Source organism: Lissotriton vulgaris, chromosome 12 (genome assembly GCF_964263255.1).
Source record: "Lissotriton vulgaris chromosome 12, aLisVul1.2, whole genome shotgun sequence".
NCBI lineage: Eukaryota > Metazoa > Chordata > Amphibia > Caudata > Salamandridae > Lissotriton > Lissotriton vulgaris.
The window spans coordinates 636733550-636751864 of NC_141700.1; the positions used below are offsets into that span (position 1 = coordinate 636733550).

General features: G+C 40.5%; 1 protein-coding gene across 1 annotated transcript in view; it reads right to left on the bottom strand.

The window, feature by feature from the left end:
• The window catches only part of CPNE7 (copine 7), a 358406-nt gene that overhangs the window by 84489 nt on the left and 255602 nt on the right, over window positions 1–18315 (bottom strand). The window contains exons 8-9 of the mRNA XM_086945595.1: window positions 18096–18155; window positions 12835–12968 (exon numbers count right to left, since the gene is read on the bottom strand). Of these exons, the coding sequence (XP_086801721.1) occupies window positions 12835–12968; window positions 18096–18155 (194 nt within the window). The remainder of the gene's footprint in view (window positions 1–12834; window positions 12969–18095; window positions 18156–18315) is intronic.

Genomic DNA, 18315 nt, shown 5'->3' on the forward strand with positions numbered 1-18315 from the left:
GTTTGTTTCAGACACAATTGTCTTAAGAACAAGAGCCTGCAAGTTTTGACTGTTGTGGTACTCGCACACCCTCTCCATGTTACCGTGGCCTACTTCTGGGATTGCCCCAAAGTTTCAAGATCTGTGTTTTGGGGTGAATTCTAATGTCAATTTACCCAGGTAATGTAGATCTGATCCATAGTATTACTATCCTTACCTACACCCGAATCTGTCTATGCAGCGAGGCTGTACCACCAACTCTCAGATCAACTTTCAGACTCTAGGACAACTATATTAGAGGTTAGTAAGCTATTAATGCAGTAATTGCCCCCACAGGCTATGATGTTAAGACTTGTTCCCCAGCCTGACAAAGTTATATATTTGGAAATCGCCAATATAGGGTTGTTGCATGTCTCTTATTCTCAACTCGCTATTCTCTTTTTTATGTAAATCCCACTGCGATTTCATCTTCAACTGTGCATTACTTGGCTCAGTCCTCTAAACATCACCCTTGACTGCAACTTGTCTTAGTGCCTTCTACCCGACAAATAACATCCATATGCCATTCAGGTCTCTGCCCTGTGTGGTATTGACTCACTTCTTCGCAGTCCTCTGCACACTTCATTTATACCACGGCCTGTCATAAGATAAATCAATGTATCTACTATTGTACAACCTTCTAGTAATAATTGCTCCTTGGACATAGACCTAAAATTAACTTCTGTATCTAAAGTCAGTTTACACACAAAGTTAACCAGTGTATCTGATATCCTAGTTCATTCATTATTGTAGCTCCTTGATTTCCATTCTGAATGACTTGTTTGATGTATGTGTATGTAAGACCAAGCCCTGCACCCAATTTCTTAATTTATGAAAATGCTATAAGCAGCAGACTTAAGGGCAACTCAGAAATCCCTGAAAATTTTCACGTGACACCTCAGGGACCAAATACTACTGCAAGCCCCCTGTATATTAAGAATCTACTTTTCAGGTTTTACTCATGGTAAGCAAGCTGGGAAGTCTTACCCCTGGAATGTGATGTGATAAAGAATTCTCTGATAAATGTATAGACAGTGCTAATTATATAAAAGAGTAAGTGACGGCGCTCAAACTTCTATTCAGAAACCTACACTCACACAAGTTGAAAGTTGGGGTATCAAAACATGAAGTCTTCATTCCACCTCATTCTTCTTTAATCCACCACCGGACACTCTCTGCCTCTCTATCTCACACTTCCTGTTTCTTTTTTAATACTGCTTCCTCCATTATCACTGCTTTTTCATCTTTCTCTTCCTCTGTCTTTTCCCCTTTTGTGTTTTTTTTTAATTTCTGTAATTTGTTATTGAGTAAAAAAATATATATTTACATGGAGCATGGGATATACATGAGTGGAAAATTGGAAAATCAGAGAAAGAAGAAAAGAGGGAAAGAAAGGAGCGTGGGGGGGGGGGGCTAAACCTATTGCTAACGGCGGCAGTGTTTTTTTCTCTCCTGTTGTGGATCAAAATTTGTTAACGAAAAATAAGTGCCAGTCCTCAAAAGTGAGTGATGGTGCCTCCCACCAGCAACCACAGGCTCAAATTAAGCCCTGATGTTAGAACAAAGTACCATGAATATATATGTTAAGACTATTTATTGAAGTATAACACTTGGTTTTAGAATTGAATGTTTAATAGCACAGTGTGAATGTTAGCCTCAAGTTGGTAAAGTTCAGCAGTCTTCAAAGTGTACTATCTATCTCTCCCTGATGATTAGGGAGGTCCTCAGCACACAATCTTGGCCAGAAATGAAGAAGAGGTCCTAACTTATGCTGTGAAGTCTGGTTTGAAGGGGCAGATTTCAGAAAGTTATGCGCAGAAACTTTTCAAGTCCTATTGCTCAGTTCAGTTGGACGCGTGTCTGTTCATTGATGCTGGTGGCATCAGCAGGACTCTGAAACATGCGGTCAGAATTTTGAGCACCATATGGTTATGTGAATGCTACTCACCGTCGACATCTTCTGCATTCTCGAATTTAAATCCCATCAAAGCCAACTCAGCCTTCAATGCTTGTGAGAACATCTGCTTCAAAAGTCACAAACTGGGTAACAGCAGGATCTTTTATTTACAGCACAAAGACTTAGCACAAATGCAGCAGGAAGTGCCTTAACCAACCATTTGCAAAATAAATAGGTCTGGTTTTCATTTCAGTCCTAGTTACCACATAAAATAAAAGCTGCTGCAGCAGAAAAATAGGAAGATAGATGGCTGGTTTCTGCATATAATGAAATGCATCTATGGGAGAAATAATTTGATGTGTGATAACTCAGTATTTTTTAGACATATTAAATAGTCCCTCTTGCATTTCAATCCAAGCACTCTGTAAGAGGCAGAATGATACAGGAAACAGCCAATAGCATGAGGTGAGAGAAGAATACTCATCTGGGCGGAGTCAAAGCCCACTCTATATTTTAAAGAATGTTGGCGTGGCCCACCAAGGATCCTGCTGCACAGCCGCGAGAGAGCCAACACCGTCCGATGTTTGGGTGCAGGGCCTTAGATCAGCCCCCGCAACTGCACAGTTAAGATCACCATCTCGCTCTTCCCAATGTACACAGAGTTCATTTGTTAGTACGTACTGCACAAGCACCATATACACCCTTTCCTTCAGCCACGCGCAGTGTGCTCGGGATGCGGCCTGAGCCCACGCCCCATCTACACAACCCCGCTGCTCGCTACCTTCAACCATGCACAGTGGTCTATGTGCACCTGGTTTGGGCGTCAGTGTGGCACTTGGTCAGCACTAACCCCGACCATTACCAGGTCTTACCCACCCAACCGGCCCTTCCACCACCTTTGAATGTGTGCATCTGGCTCTGGGTACAAAGACTAGCTGGAAAATAATTGGGTGAGCCCATGCAATCATTGTGCAGTATGCAGCTTTTCGCTGTGCTGCATTGGTTTTATTTCTTTGTTTAACCACCAACATGGACATTGTGTAAGCTAAATCCATTCCGCATGTGCCTAATTAATGCATGCACTTTTTTTGTATTTTGGTGTTTGCAATTAACAGTAAGATTTTTTTCGATTGATCGCGCACGGTTACATATATATACATAGTTGGAGCTTGGGCACTAAATAGTCACGTCACATTTTTGCTTACATCTCGAACAACACTGAGCGACACAACATGGAACTGTTTTTCCTGTAATGGAGTAGAAATGTACAGAAAGCTACTCTATGGGAAACAAGACATTATTCGCAAAAGTGACACATTTTGAGACCTCCTCCTATAACTTTTGACCAATTTGACTAATCTGCAGCACATTAGGTATATTAATGGCTTGCCTTTGGAATTACATTCTTCCCAACACTGGGGCAAATTTGTATACGGAGACCAAAGATATAAGGGTGCAAAAAAAGGGAGTTTGTGTGAAGTGTGATGTCAGCTTTAACCATAGAGTAAGAGACAGACAGACAGACAGACAGACAGACAGACAGACAGACAGACAGATAGATAGATAGATAGATAGATAGATAGATAGATAGATAGATAGATAGATAGATAGATAGATAGATAGATAGATAGATAGATAGATAGATAGATAGATAGATAGATAGATAGATAAGGAACTAATAAATGAAATGAATACACACAAAAAAGAACATGAAGGAGAAAGAGGGATACAATGAGGCTGAAATTACAAAGAGGGAGGGAGGAACGCGTCGGTTTCTTGGAATTATTGAAGCGATAAGGGGGATTATCCTCATTGACATATTGCATCCACGCACCTGCTGCTTTTTCTTTGAATCACGCGGAAAACCCTTGATTAAGGGCTACTGGGGGGAGGGAGCAATTCATAGGAATTGATTACGGTTTACTACAGAGCGGGAGAGTGGAGAGGCAAGGACATAATTTTACAGTAACACACTGAGCAAGAGGGGAAGATAACAGGGTAAATATAGGGGCAGAAAACATTTAATATAATAGAGGAGTGAAAATAGATAGGAAAGACTGGTAAGAGTACAGTAGACTGAGAGAAGGAGGGAAAAGAATATCAGCTGAGAAGAGAAAACTGCGCCGGAGAAGGCACTGATATATGTAATTTTTAACTCTGAATATTACTGAAAGTTGGGAAACTGTAAGAAATAAAATGTATGGGTGTGTGAAGTTACATAGCCTCAAGTAATGATCTATTTAAAAAAATAACAGAAATCTAAGCTTAGTGTTCAGCTATTTATTGTTAAAACAAAATATTTGGGAGGAATTCAGGGCAAAGGGACTCGAGCCACGCTGTATCAGTCCACCTCATGCCCTCTTGTTCAAACAAAATTACCAGGGCTGCTCATCCACTGCCCGACTCACCCAAAACTGCCATAATCTTGACTGGGGGACTGCTGCACCATGCCCGCCCTCCCCAACACTAATTTAGTACCTGACCCCCAACCCAAAGCTTCCACCTGCGCACTAACCACCCAGCAATGCTATGGCTTCCATCCTCTAAGCTCGGTAAAGCAGCCACATCGTGGCCAGCGGCTATAACGATTTGGGAGTATCAGCTTTCGTATGTCCAAATAAAGTGGGTCTACATCATTGGGAGGGACTCAACCTATACCAGATCTGTATGCTGTACACAAGAGTGTATAAGTACTTGCCTCCTTGCGCATGAGCTCCCCCCTTTTTTCGGCACTGCTGTAACAAACAGTTTCCCAGCGCAGGCACCTTTTCTCATCGACATTGCTGTCACATTGAGTGACGAAATACACATTATTGGTGTATCCCTAAAACCTGCGCCATTCCCGTATAGTTGGATTATCTTCATTGTCCATTATTTCAACTCAAGTTTGTGCCTAAGAAATATTGGGCCCAATGAATCAGCTTCCACATTCAACGAAAGATATTGATGTGTCGGCTTCCTGGTGAGGCATTTTTTGCCGAAACACGCGTAGTAACAACATCTTCAACCCTTCCACAATATGATTCGCTATTGTGCTCGACACTGACTGGTCATCAATGATTTCCTGTCTTCAAATCATATATCACAAATGTTGATGTACACTGGAAATTATGCTTTCTCGTCTGGATTTATACTACAAAGCTTTATCTGATGCATTTTTTTTATATCTAATCATCTATGAATGAATGTTAAGGACAATCTTAAACAGCTGTTTAATAATTCTTCATATGACATCTTCATTTAAAAAAAAATATTGTATAAGAAATAAAACATCTTTTGCTACTTGGAATAGAAAATATTTGGCTTATTGTTGATTTTTGATAGCAATTCATGTTCATTAAATTTTTGGATGTTAAGTTAATATCTGCATGCCTGCAAATTTACATGTAAAATGTCTTGCTCAAGAACATTTTCAAAATTATGACTTCCATCCTCGTCATCTATTGGTGATTGCAGTAGGGTGTAGTATTAGTACTTCAGCCTTCATCTTTTCATATTATGATTCAGGATGCTCCTGCCAAGGTCTAGAGTAGGAAATGGAAAGGATTTTGTGCTACAAAATGCCTATTTGAAAGAAGTAGGACAACTTTCAAGTACTAGTCGTAGCCGAAATGTATCACATTTTCTCCAACTATGCATATGAAGCAAAATAGTTGGACATTCCTAGTAAATTGGCATCCATGCCATAAGGGCCTCAATCACAAAAAACACCCTGGCAAATGGTAGTGTTTGGGCCCTTTACTTAAGGGAGGCTGGGCCACACTTACAATCCCATCATAAATATAAAACCTTGCAAAGCAAACACTTTGACTTTTTCGGATTACTTTTTCGGATTACTTATCATAAGACAATGTAATTGGTCAATCAGTACCTACATACATTTAAATATTTAACCCAAGTAAGTTACCAATCTCTTTTTCTGTTGATACACAGAACAAACATAAGATACACAGCATTCCATAGTGAATCTGAACCCTCACCAATCAATCAATGTGTGCATTTTAAAAGTAAAACCAGTTAGATTCACAAAAACGAGGATGCCCGTGCCTCGGCTGCACCCCAGAACATTAGCAGTGCAGTAATTCTATAGGTTTTCTCAGTAGCAGGGTACCGTTAGTTGCCAAGTCTTATTACCTCATCGGTAAAAGTAGTATGCATATCTGGAGCAGAAACTCACTTCTTCCCAATAATGGTCACCATCTAATAGAGGCGAGGATTAGTTGGCCAATACTGCCTGCTGTCATTCTCATGTGGAGTAACATGGTCAGAAATCTTGATCAAAGATCTACCAGTGCATCTACAGGAAGGTGGACAGTGAGCCCGCCAAAGACACATCAAAGGCACATTTACAATAGGCCCATCTGCACGAATCCTCTGCCTGGTGCAGAGTGGGGAAGGAGCTCCCTTGTTGCTCAATCGTTGCCTCCGGTCCCTTTAATTAAACAAACCACTTAGCAAAATGCTGCCCCACTATGAAAACTTTGAAACTTTAGCCTTACTGTGCCCTGTTGGTGAAATAGCAAGACTTTAAAATACTTTATTTAGACAATCAAGTCCATTAAAGTAACAACAACATCAAAAGAAAAATCTGATTAAATGCATAAAAAACAGTAGTGCTATGTACATCACAGTCAATTATTTGAAGGTTATTTAATTATCTGCGATACATAACGAACCATTATAAAAAACCTCATTAAGGTGTCAAGGCGTTTTGTGATGTGTTTGTAGGAGATGTTAAAGTCAAACCAAACCCCACTGAATAAGCACCTAACAGATTCCGATGGCTGTAGGGATTGGTTTACCAACCGCGGTTATGGGACAATTCTTATTAGTTTAAAGCGACTGGAGCTGAGCGTAGTGATGTTTCATTACTGGTTAATTCATTCCAAAAACAAACATTTGATCAAAGACCAAATGTTACACTAAAATGCAGAGTCATAAAGTGCCATGCCCAATTGTTGAAAATACAGAGATCACAAACAACTGTACAAAAAAGGTTTTTCCGGCATCAGAATCTAGATAGTAAATTTCTATAAAAGCGAGATAGTCCAAATTTGACAGAGAGTTAATAAAAGATGATGAGACGAGCAGTTCGCAACCAGTGGTTGAAGTGCAGTGAATAATTTAAGGGTTCTTGAGCTAAACATAACTTTTTCATTGCTGTACATACATTCTAAAAGAAAGAATCTAGTTGTGACCACAAGAATTATTCTAAAGTGCTAAATCATAAAACGCCATGTGCTAACTATTGTCCTGGCTTTGGACATATATCAGAGTTGTAACTTTAAGATCCTAAAGGGGTTGGGCGTTTGGCTAAATTCCTTAATGTTTTGTCCACTCTGTCCAAAAATGTTATCAAGTTGGCTATTACATGTGGTGGGCATCATTCAGCAGGAAATTGCCAGCACCTTGTTTTGCCTTGTTTGATAAAGCAGTGGTGGAAGAACCTTCTGCGTTCATGAGTTAACACAGGACATATACAGAGAAGGTGAGGTAGTGACTCCAGAGATAAGCCACAGAGATGGCATGTGATGCTGATAGGGCGGCAGGCCCATGAGGGCAGAAAATCGAATGAGGAGAAACATCCCATGTGACGGAGGAAAAATGTAACCTTGTAATAGAATGAACAAATGAAAATGATCCGGTGATGTATATTTGCACCCCTCGATTGGCATAGCTCCTGATGACAAGGTCCGTTTGTTTTCTTCTCATAGTCAAATACCAGGTCCTGCCACAGAATGGGGTCAAACTATCTCTGTCTGAGATGACTCATCAATTAAACATCAACATGAGGTCTATGGCTTTGTTTTTGAGCAGGAACTTAAATCTAATCTTGTGAGTAAATCTTGACTTGAGGTAGATACTGTATATCTACTCCTGGCTGCCATCAATTTTCAAGGTTTTTAAAGAGAATCGATCTAAAGTTCAAAGAGGGGTCTCAACAATGCTCGATAAGCCCTTCATTCGACTGAAGCAACTCCATTGCAAGCCTATGTTAAAATGTGAACCCATACAATTTAATTCAATTTTGGCCTCACACACACTGAACATTTTGTTGCCTTTGTCCTGTTAACAATCCGCTACAGCTTTAGAAGACACACTTGCTGGAGTCATGTTATCGTACAATAATAATACAGTCTCGGTGATCATTATATCAGGGGAGCAGATAGAAAGCAGCCATCAATCAAACAGATCAAACTTATCTTTGACGGCCTAAACATATGTCAGAAACTCAGAAGACTAATCGTTGATACTGAATATACATTAGACCACATATTTACCATCTTTCAGTTCCCGATTGTCCATGATCCCCTAATATTACTCTGTTCTGATCACTCGGCTAATCCAGTCACTGTACCGTCTTTGCATTGTAGACAATTATTTCTATGGATCCCCTGACAAGCAACCATTGAAAGGTATTGGAAACCAAGACCCTACTTCTGCCTAAATTAAGTCAGCTGTAAACATTAATGAAAAGTCTGAGTTCTATGAACACATGCTTTGGGCAGGATATCTTGCTAAAAGAATATTTTGTTTCTTAGAACAATATACAAAATGGTTTAATACTGAAAAATAGGGTGCTTGCCCATATAAAATGCAATAGGAACGTAAGTGAAGAGAATACTAAGGTAAAACCGAAAAAATTGTTTACCTAAGGTACAACAAGTTTTATAAACATTTGTTCTTCCCTGGGCTTATGCAAATATTTGGAGTGCATTTCCACCTATCATGAAATTCCTAAAGTATTCCAGGTCTCCTTTCAAAATCCTTCGATGGTCACAGTTTACAGAGCATTTCTAGAACTCTTTGTGAACTCATATGTAAAAGTGGAAAGTTTACCGAAATGCGTAGCATTAGAGACCCCACCTGTGGAAAGTGATTTGTCTGAGTAGAGACACTCCTTTTCTTTTTCCCTTACAACACCATCACTTTTGGGTAGATTCCTTGGCCATACCCTCCGTCGATAAAGAGTTATTTACTTTTGCAGTTGAGAAGATTACTGATTGATTGATTAAATGTATTGTTTAGGTAGTTAAAACCATAACAAACAACTTCACAATTCATGCTAAAACCAAAATTAAAAAAAAATACTTTCCGGTCTACATTTTTGTAACGTCATAGAAATTCGGATAGTTACTGAAGGTTACACTAAAATACTTATTACAGGTAACATCTAAAATTACCTTATGTGTAGGTCTCATTAACCTAAAACTTATCCACCAACGTATTAGACCGCGATGTTCATTTAAGCGAGGGCAGAAGCATTACTGGCAGCAATGGCTTTAACCCGTTGAGTGCTTGTGACGAGCTCAGCTCGTCATGAGGCACGTTTGAGCTGCACTCATGACGAGCTGAGCTCGTCACCGCCGTTGGAACGTTCGCACCTGGGGATAATTACCCCGCTGTGCTGAACGTTCCAAAACGGGTGTGGCTGTGACGAGCTCAGCTCGTCATGAGTGTAGCTCCACGGTGCCTCATAACGAGCTGAGCTCGTCACAAGCACAGCGGCGCCGCACGTGGACCCCTCCCCCACGCACAGCGGGGGGAAAACACCCTGCAGTGAAGGTGTTAAACTGAAGGACCCTGGTTCTTATTTTGAACTCAACAGATGCTAGAAACTTAACAAGTCTACCGCTGAGCACGGTTTGTTCTGGCTTAAAGCAAGCAATCACAACTTGCCTGCTGGAGGGTACACCACGCTCCAGGAAGGGGAGTCTCAAAAACGTCCTTCTCTCCTCCATCAGCGCGGGGCAGATACAAATAAAGTGCATTATGTCTTCTTTTGCTGCCCCGAATAAACGGCCCTCAGCCGGAGCCTTTGACCTCTCCCATGGTGGTGGAGTTTATAATGAGACACCAAATCTGTGTCTCATGTATCTTAATTTTATTTAAAGAGCATATGATTCACCAAAATCATTTTGTAGTTTCAGCATTGTATAGTTAAGAATGATCATCAAAGCGTGCAGCCTCTTGGTTAAATTGGCTTTGCCTTCAAGGCCAGAGCTCTTCTTAACTAGCAAGTTCATATATTTTTTTTAAAACAGACTGAGAAAATGAACCATCCCAGAGCTCCCGTAGATGGAGTCCTCCAGGTGTATCTTTGCTGGGTTTAAAGGATTCTCAGTTATGGAAGCTCTTAAAACTTCACTTAGAGTCCTGCTACGTGCCAATTTCAGCCTATGATAGGCTTTCATGTAAGCCCATTACCATTGAAAAGAGTAAATCTCAAACAATATCCAGGCAGAAGATGCCCCTAATATTTTTAAATACCCACAAACGTGTAGGTCTGAGGTTGGCTGCCGATTTATATAGGTGTCCCACTCTGCAATGGGCACACTCCACCACCCCTGGCCAGACTTACTCACAAGCTTAAGTAAATCCATTTACAAATGGAAACTTCATAATTAGCAAACACATTAGTATATTAAGGTATTTGCCCACCTAATTTTATTTTTGAAAACAGATTTTATTGTGTGAACTCACATATCATGCACACCTCTGATACCCAGAGACAAGTGCCATCATCAATACACCAGCAATATCTTTAGTCACATGTGCAACAAAGATTATCCCCAAACAACCCCCCGCTGATGAGTTAGTGCCACAGGATATAATCAATATGCAACCCTCCCTCCCTCTCCCCCCTCCCGCGCCCCCACTGCGTGCTAACTTGCCCATCCAATGCATAAAGTAGCAAAACATTACATGCCATGTAAATTCCATACCAGCTGCCACTGTTCACAGTCCGTGTCCTCATATCGTCGGAGGGTGGCCTCCTCAGGCGGCAGGTCAAGGTCTATACCCCGGTAGTCCGCCCACCGTTTCCAGATTTTGAAGTACTTCCGGGGACAGCCCCTTTTGCCCACCTAATTTTAATTTATGTGCATGCATATGCTTGTGAATCAAGCTTTAACAAAGTACATTCATGTGGTTGTCTGACCAGGTCTAAAAATACACAGAAAGAGAACTGCTGAATCAATAAATAATTTTGGGAACAAAATGTCTTTATTGTTCAGGTCATTCATATGTTCTAGCTTATAAGACTTTAAAATCTTAAAATCCAGCAACGGATATATTGAAAAAGCAAGCAACTATCAAACAAAGTTGTGGTAAAGGCATCAGTGAGTAACCCAGTGACCAACACTCTTGGATCTAATCCTATAAGCAAAGCCTGGCAGCGGATGCCAAAAAAATATTTAAAAAAAAAGCTAGTCACTACCATCAGCTGTTCTGGCTCCAAAGCCAGTCTGTTCCTGGGGACCATATATACATCGTTGGCTCACTTCCAATAATTTCAGAACCACTCTGGCATCGTATTCACAGTTATTGAACCTGTGCTCAGTTATTTACACCTTTTAAGCGGACTCATGTTATTCCGCTTTAAAAAGTTAAAGACAAGTAGGTCCTTTAAATTGTCTTATTTATGTCGAATTTCGAAACCTACTCTAACCATCGACATTGATGGCGCTAGATGAGATTGCCAAAATGTAATACATTTGTGAAGAATAACAACATTCTGGACCATGGCAAGGAAAAATTTGTCCTCCAAGTCTGACTATGTGGTAGCTGCCACCTTGTACCATCTGAGAGGGGAGGTGGATGATGGAAATGTTGTGGCTCTTATTCCCATAAATCTGCCAGGCCTCTTATTCACATCAACCACAGCATTCAAGGATCTTCTCATAAGTAATTTGCATCATCCAAGACCTCAGGGGCACTTGGTACGTCTATGGTATAATTCAGCTCTGGGACCCATCATTTGAGCTCTGTAGTGCTTCAGATCTCTACACTACTCCAATCATATTTTTCAACAACTACTTACTGTGATCTACTAATCTTATCCTTACTTTTAGTGTAAATGTTCCAAATTTCGCCGAAGATACCCAAGTGTTGTTCCAGCTACTAGTAACAAGAAAGTTATCCTAACAGACGTTTGCTACACAGCTTAAAGATTAACCTACTGGCAGTAACGATCATGTTCTGCTGCAACTAAGAAAATGACCCCAGGAACAGTGATTTTCATGGCTATCCACGTTGTTTTCGATAGGTTAAAATCTATGGTTCTCGATGATTGAAATCTAGGGCTCTTGTCAAGTGAAGATCTCGCTGATACCTCAGACTGCGGCATAGGGCGAGAATGCCTATTTCAATTTAAAACCAGCGGAGAAGATCCTCTGACCACCAGCCTTTCCTCATAAAATTCAAGCAATAAATACATTGTTTTGTCACATTTACACTACACAGAAATGGTACATTTAGGACTTTCAATACGTTTGGTCTAGCAACATCAAAGACTGGAAATTAATGAGAATTCTTTTGACGGCCAGTAGCAACTTGTTTTGGGTTCACAGTATCATGCTTGAATTATGCACTATTTTATGGGCTAGAATGAACTGACACAAATTCCAGCTAGGCACCCCAGGCTAATAGCAATAAGATTGTGCCAATAAGACCAAACAAGCATTGGCAAAGCCATTCAGTCTGCAATTTTTTCCACACATATGGAAAATGCATTAGAAGTATAAAAGTAAGAAAAAGCAAAAATGGTGGTATCTAGCAGAAGGTGTGTCTATAAGTCTGCAAAAAAGTAAATAAGTAAAAAATGATCCATCTTTATGGTGTGCGTGTGCACGCATGTGTGTGCAGTCATCTGTGTAAGTGTGTTAGTGTCTGTGTGTTGCATGTATAGCTTGCATCAAGCGATCACTCTTGTGATAAGAGTCCTGCTCTAAGGTAGAATTGGGGCCAAGAACTCACAGAGAACGTGCGGATAAATGGGACTGATACTGAAAGACTGAGGGGTAAAGGACTGTAGAAAAACAAGACAAGGAATGAGGAGGAGAAAGGGAGAGAAAACAGAGAAGACTAAAAGAGGGAGAAGGAAGCAACACAGAAGATGGTTTTGAGGTTAACAATACCTGTCGTAGTCCTGGCAGATCTCTCCTACCGCAATGAGTGCCTTCAGATACTCGTTGGGCTGGTAGGGGTTGATGTAATGCAAAGAGCAGCTGTTTCGAGGATCTCCATTTGAGGCTGTGAAGTCAATGGCTACCTGGTGAAGAGAGAACAACCATTAATAAAGCAATTACATATAAGTGCAAATGTACAGGTGGGGCGATAAAGAGGGATTTGACATCAACATCCTGCAAGCCCTGGGAAGGGACAGGTGTTCTAATGCTATGGTTGTCTCCTCTCATAATTGCAAGAGAAAGGTCCTCACTTCAGCCAGAAACTAGGATTTTGTTCCACAACAGCATTTGCCAGCCATAGAGTTCATCATTAGGACATCATTAAGTATGATAGTTTGTGGGAGAACTATCTTTCTGACAAGATGTCTCCAGTTGTGGAGGCACTGACCTGTGGAATCCAAACGTGCATGGTGGGGAAATGCACACTGTAATCTGTTCAAGCTATAGGATCTTCTCATCCAAGGCTTGTAGTCTTCCTCACGCTGACGTTACCTAATTAGTTAAAAAAGCCTTTGCCAAGTTTTCCACCTCTGGTCTATGATTACAATTCTATTTTCAAACCATAATCAAAATGAGGGCTCAATCTCAGGCTTCATGTGTCAAATAAACTGTGTGGGTCATTGAACACGCAATTTTGGGACTAGCCCGTGAAGTATTCCATAAATATTCTTGAAATTCATGCGTCGGATCTTCAAATCTTAACATGATCTCGTCCCCACCCAGCAGAAATCTTCTCCCTCCACACTATTTTTGGGAAATAGTTTGTTGTGGTTCTTTCAATACCCTTGATCAAATGAGCAAACTGCACTTGAATTGGAGTTAGTTGAAAATCAATACAGTAGTGAAATTGGCTCCAAACTTAAATCCTACAATGAAACATTGTAAAATACCTTACTCCTTTCACTCCTCAGAAAATAGGTACCTTTAGCTAACATAGTCTTCTTTTCTTCTTTGCCCCTATGCAGAAGTTTGCCTTTATAATTCAGTTTTGTGTTTTGACCACTATCCCACTTTGGAATTGTAATGGATTTTAGAAAGACAAAGAGGAAACCTCGAGAGAAGGCTCCACATCTGAAGTGAACTTGATTTGTGGGCAAGCTAGAAGGATCCCTTCCACTTCCTCAGGTAGGATATTCAGAAGCTGAGTTCATATACCAACTCTGCATCTTTCTCTTCTTGGATCAGACTGTATTGTTATTCCTTCTTGCATGCCTTCTAACCTGTGTATTTATCTGACCTGTGGCTCAGTCTGGGGAGCCAGTGAAAGTAAATTCCCTTCTTCTCTTTATCCCTCCTTTACTTATTTCTCACTCTCTACTTTCCTTCCTTTCTTAATTCCTTCCTTTATTATTTTGTTCTGTCTATATTTTCTGCTCCCTTTCCTCCAAATGGATCATACCCACAGCAAACAGAAGACATATAACACAATACATCAAATCATACACTTTCAAATAGGCAAGAGAATAAATACAGACAATGGGATAAATAAGGGCTCAGGGGTGTAGAGGAGCAGAACAATAGTAGTATACAAGCGGGAGAATGAGTAGGGCAAAAAGGTTAAGACAAGTACAAAGACGCATGGACACATAAACGAAAGTCGCTTAGGATTGAAGAGGATTGGTACAATGGTGAGGGACTGTAGGAAACATGTTATATCCTAGAGTGTATAGAGTGGAACAAGTAAAATGCCTAAAAGTTTTACCGAATAGCACACATCAGCACCTGTGGAGGTTTTGCACTTAAATTAAGTTAATTCATTCTAGCCAATGTGCTTCGGCAGTCACAACTTGCAGTAATGGTTCAGCATACTTTACATGAAAAGACATTTTTTGATTTGCCTCTATCTTTCTACCCCATTGACAGATCTGTATCAAATTTGACATTCATTTAGAGTAGTTTTCCTCTTGCACTTCACTCCAGACGAACAGGTACTTCATTGAGCGATAGCAAACTTCATTGTTTACTCCCTTGTCCCTGTCCCTGCTTCTTTTGCCTTGCCCTTGTGTTGCTTATTTCTGTTCCCACTGAGCTAAATATTTGGTCCCAGTTACACATTTCATATATATGTTTGATGTCGTTACCAAGAAATGTTGCAGAAAATATGGGTATGGTCTGACTGGTCACCTTGAGAAGCATCTCTCACTCTTACTCCGAGAGACACAAGCTAACTGTATCCTGTATTGCGGGATGTAACCTGGACTAGAGCTATGTTGTGCTTCACTCAAATGTTGCAACACAGTCATTTGTTAACACCCCTGTAATATTCTACTGTCTATTTACATGCTGCAGCAGTATTACGAAAAAATCTTAATAAACAGATACAAAAAAATAATAACTTGTGAATTTCAGGACTTTTTTGATTTTGTGTGCTCATAACTGGATCATAACTGACTTTTAACTGTGTTTTCAGTGAATTTAATGTGTGTTTTATTAAGTACATAATTTACTTTCCATGTACTCATTCTTCACAGCAGAAGGTTGTCAGCCTGGTACTGTGCCCAACCCGATCCGGCCATGGTCACCAGCCGCGATCTGCATCGCATCAGTGCACGCAACGAAGTTTGTTTTATTTATTTATATGTTTAGTTACCTGTAAAGCTCCGTAATCCATAGATTACTACCCCCCCCCACCCTGCCCCACCCCCTCCCCACGTCACCGCCCTGCAAGTACACCTACTACCGACCAAGGCTGATGGTCACCAGGGGTTGGTCTTAGTGCCTGCCGGACTTTGCATGGGCTTCATTCTAAAGCTGCTAAATGTCGTACAGATTCATCAAACAGCACAAAAGTCATTAGCGAATGAAACTTATATTTACCCCATTAACTTTGCCCTGACAGATCTGGTCAAATCTAGACATAACCAATGGAAGGTTAAACATGCTAAATGTCTGCATAATTGAGTGTAGAGTCATGAAAGGGTGCCACATTTATTATTAGCACACCAACACTCCTTTGACCCCAGCCCTTAATTCTGCCCCTACCCCGATGGACCTGCGTCTAATGGCGAAAACCAAGAGAGTCTAAATATGCTGAGACTCTGTTACATTTGTGTGTCCATCCATCAAACGGTGCCACATTTATTAGTAAATCAAAAATGTTTTGACCCCCTGCTTTTTACTCCCTCCCCTTATTCTGCACAGAGTCTGAAATACCACCAAAGGTACGCATTGCTAACAGACTGCCACATTGTATGCAATTTGTCAAATAACTAATGATCAGATGGAATATTATATCTCTACTTTCATGTCACGTTTGGTGTAAATCCATTCAGCGGTTTTGGCTGTATGTGTGAGCAAATTTCCTATGGGAGCTAAAATGGGAAACCACATATTGTGTCACCCCTCTTAGCTTATTTTGATCTGCACAGATCTGCACGAAAGCTGGCATGCTGGACCTTAACTAACAACCAAGAGATTTCCAAATGTGGTTAATAATATGTTCATGCATCTATTACTGCAGTGCAAAGGTCACATTCCAGTTTATTTTCCCAATATAGCCACAATGATTTTGGAAAAACACTAAATGAAAAAAAAGATTGGAAGGTGACCTTTATGGGACCAGTCACTTGGTCTCAGTTGTTGTCGAACTCCTTCCAAACTCCACAAAATTTGCATACAAACAAGAAAGATGCCAAAGCTTGTTCCCTTCGGTTATCATGCTATCTGCCTATTGAAAACGTCTCAAATGGTCCTGAGGCATTTTTAATCTCTGTACATCTTCAACAATACTGCCTCCTGCAACATTCTATATATCATACAAGCGATTCTTTTTTCATCTTAGGAAATCACCCTTGACCATACAGTATCATTTTTCAGAAGTATCAGACCTAGTAACCATACTAACTCTATATTTGAGTTTAGCAAGCCCTGATGAAGCAACAGTGTAAATAATAGGTTGCGAAACATGCATTGCTTTAGTTCATTCCAAACAAAAATGTGAACAATAATAAATAGCATACAGTCAATTTTGAAGAATTGTGACAATTTGTACTCCACTGACTTCGGTATCCGTCTTGTTTGTATTAGAAAAACACAGTTCACTGCTTCACAAATTGCATTTAAAATTACTTTACTCATGGGAGCAAGTCTCCTGATAGTCAGGACTCCCCTTCGAGGTAATTATACCTTGCTGCACAACTTTAACCCCTAGAATCCTGCTTTTGGCTAAATGCCTTTTGATAAAAGAAATATTCAGGAATACATATGGCATGAAATTAAAAATATATATGTGAATGTTCGAAGTATAATATGCTAGCAATCACGTTGAGGGAGACAGTGGGCTACCCTTCACCTCTGGGCTCTCCTTACACAAAACACTATCTATCTATCTATCTATCTATCTATCTATCTATCTATCTATCTATCTATCTATCTATCTATCTATCTATCTATCTATCTATCTATATAGCTATCTATCTATAGCTCTATCTATCTATCATGAGAAAATAGAGGGGGAAACGTATATAGAGAGGCAGGGTGATAATATAGTAAGGTGGGATTAAAAGAAAGACATGGCAGCTAAAGGGGAATATTAATAGAAACTGCCTCTTAACCCCTTCCATGCTGATGACGGAATCGCTCCGTCATCAGCTACAGTTGAGCTGTGCTGATGACGGAGCGGTTCCGTCATGGCCCGGCCGCCGCGCCTGCGCGGCGCTGATTTCGCGCCTGCGCGGGCGTTCTAAAGAGCGGGGCGGGTCATGACGGAACCGCTCCGTCACCAGCACAGCTCAACTGTAGCTGGTGACGGAGCGGTTCTGTCACCAGCATGCGGCGGCCGCGCGGCCGCCCCGCCCCTTTAGCGCTGCGGCGGAATAGCCGCCGCAGCGAAGGGGTTAATATTAAACTGTGATCTGAAAGTTTTATTTCCCAATGTATTCCCCAATTTCCATAAACTAAAGCTAGCTGAGCAGGGACAAAATATATTAGTGCCACAATGTCTGAACTGTATAATGCGCTTTAATAACTGTCGAACAGGACTGGTGAGATGCTTCTGCCTCCAATTTGAGAAAAACAAATTCCTTAGAATGCACATTTCTGTTATTGTCTGCCAAATGCACAGGTTATATTTACTCATTTATTCATTCTCTAGTTTTGTATACATAATAGCTGTAGTAGTCAAGGTCTGCCCATCCAAATGAAGAAACCAAGGAATGAGGGTTAGTGTTAAGGTTAGAGTTAGGGTAAGTTTTATATATAGACTGACTTACGGTGAAGTTGATCTGGCATCCACCCATGATGTAATCGAGGAAGGAGTAAACTCTGTGAATCTAAATCCAAAGGAAACACAGCATTAAAATGTGATATGAGCAAGTTTCCTCTCCATGTTGCTTGAGATGTTGGGATGACAAGGAGAACTTGCAGTATTCCACACAATAACCTTGAGAATACTTGAAGTTTTCTTATGTATGAGAAGTAAGCAGAGATAGT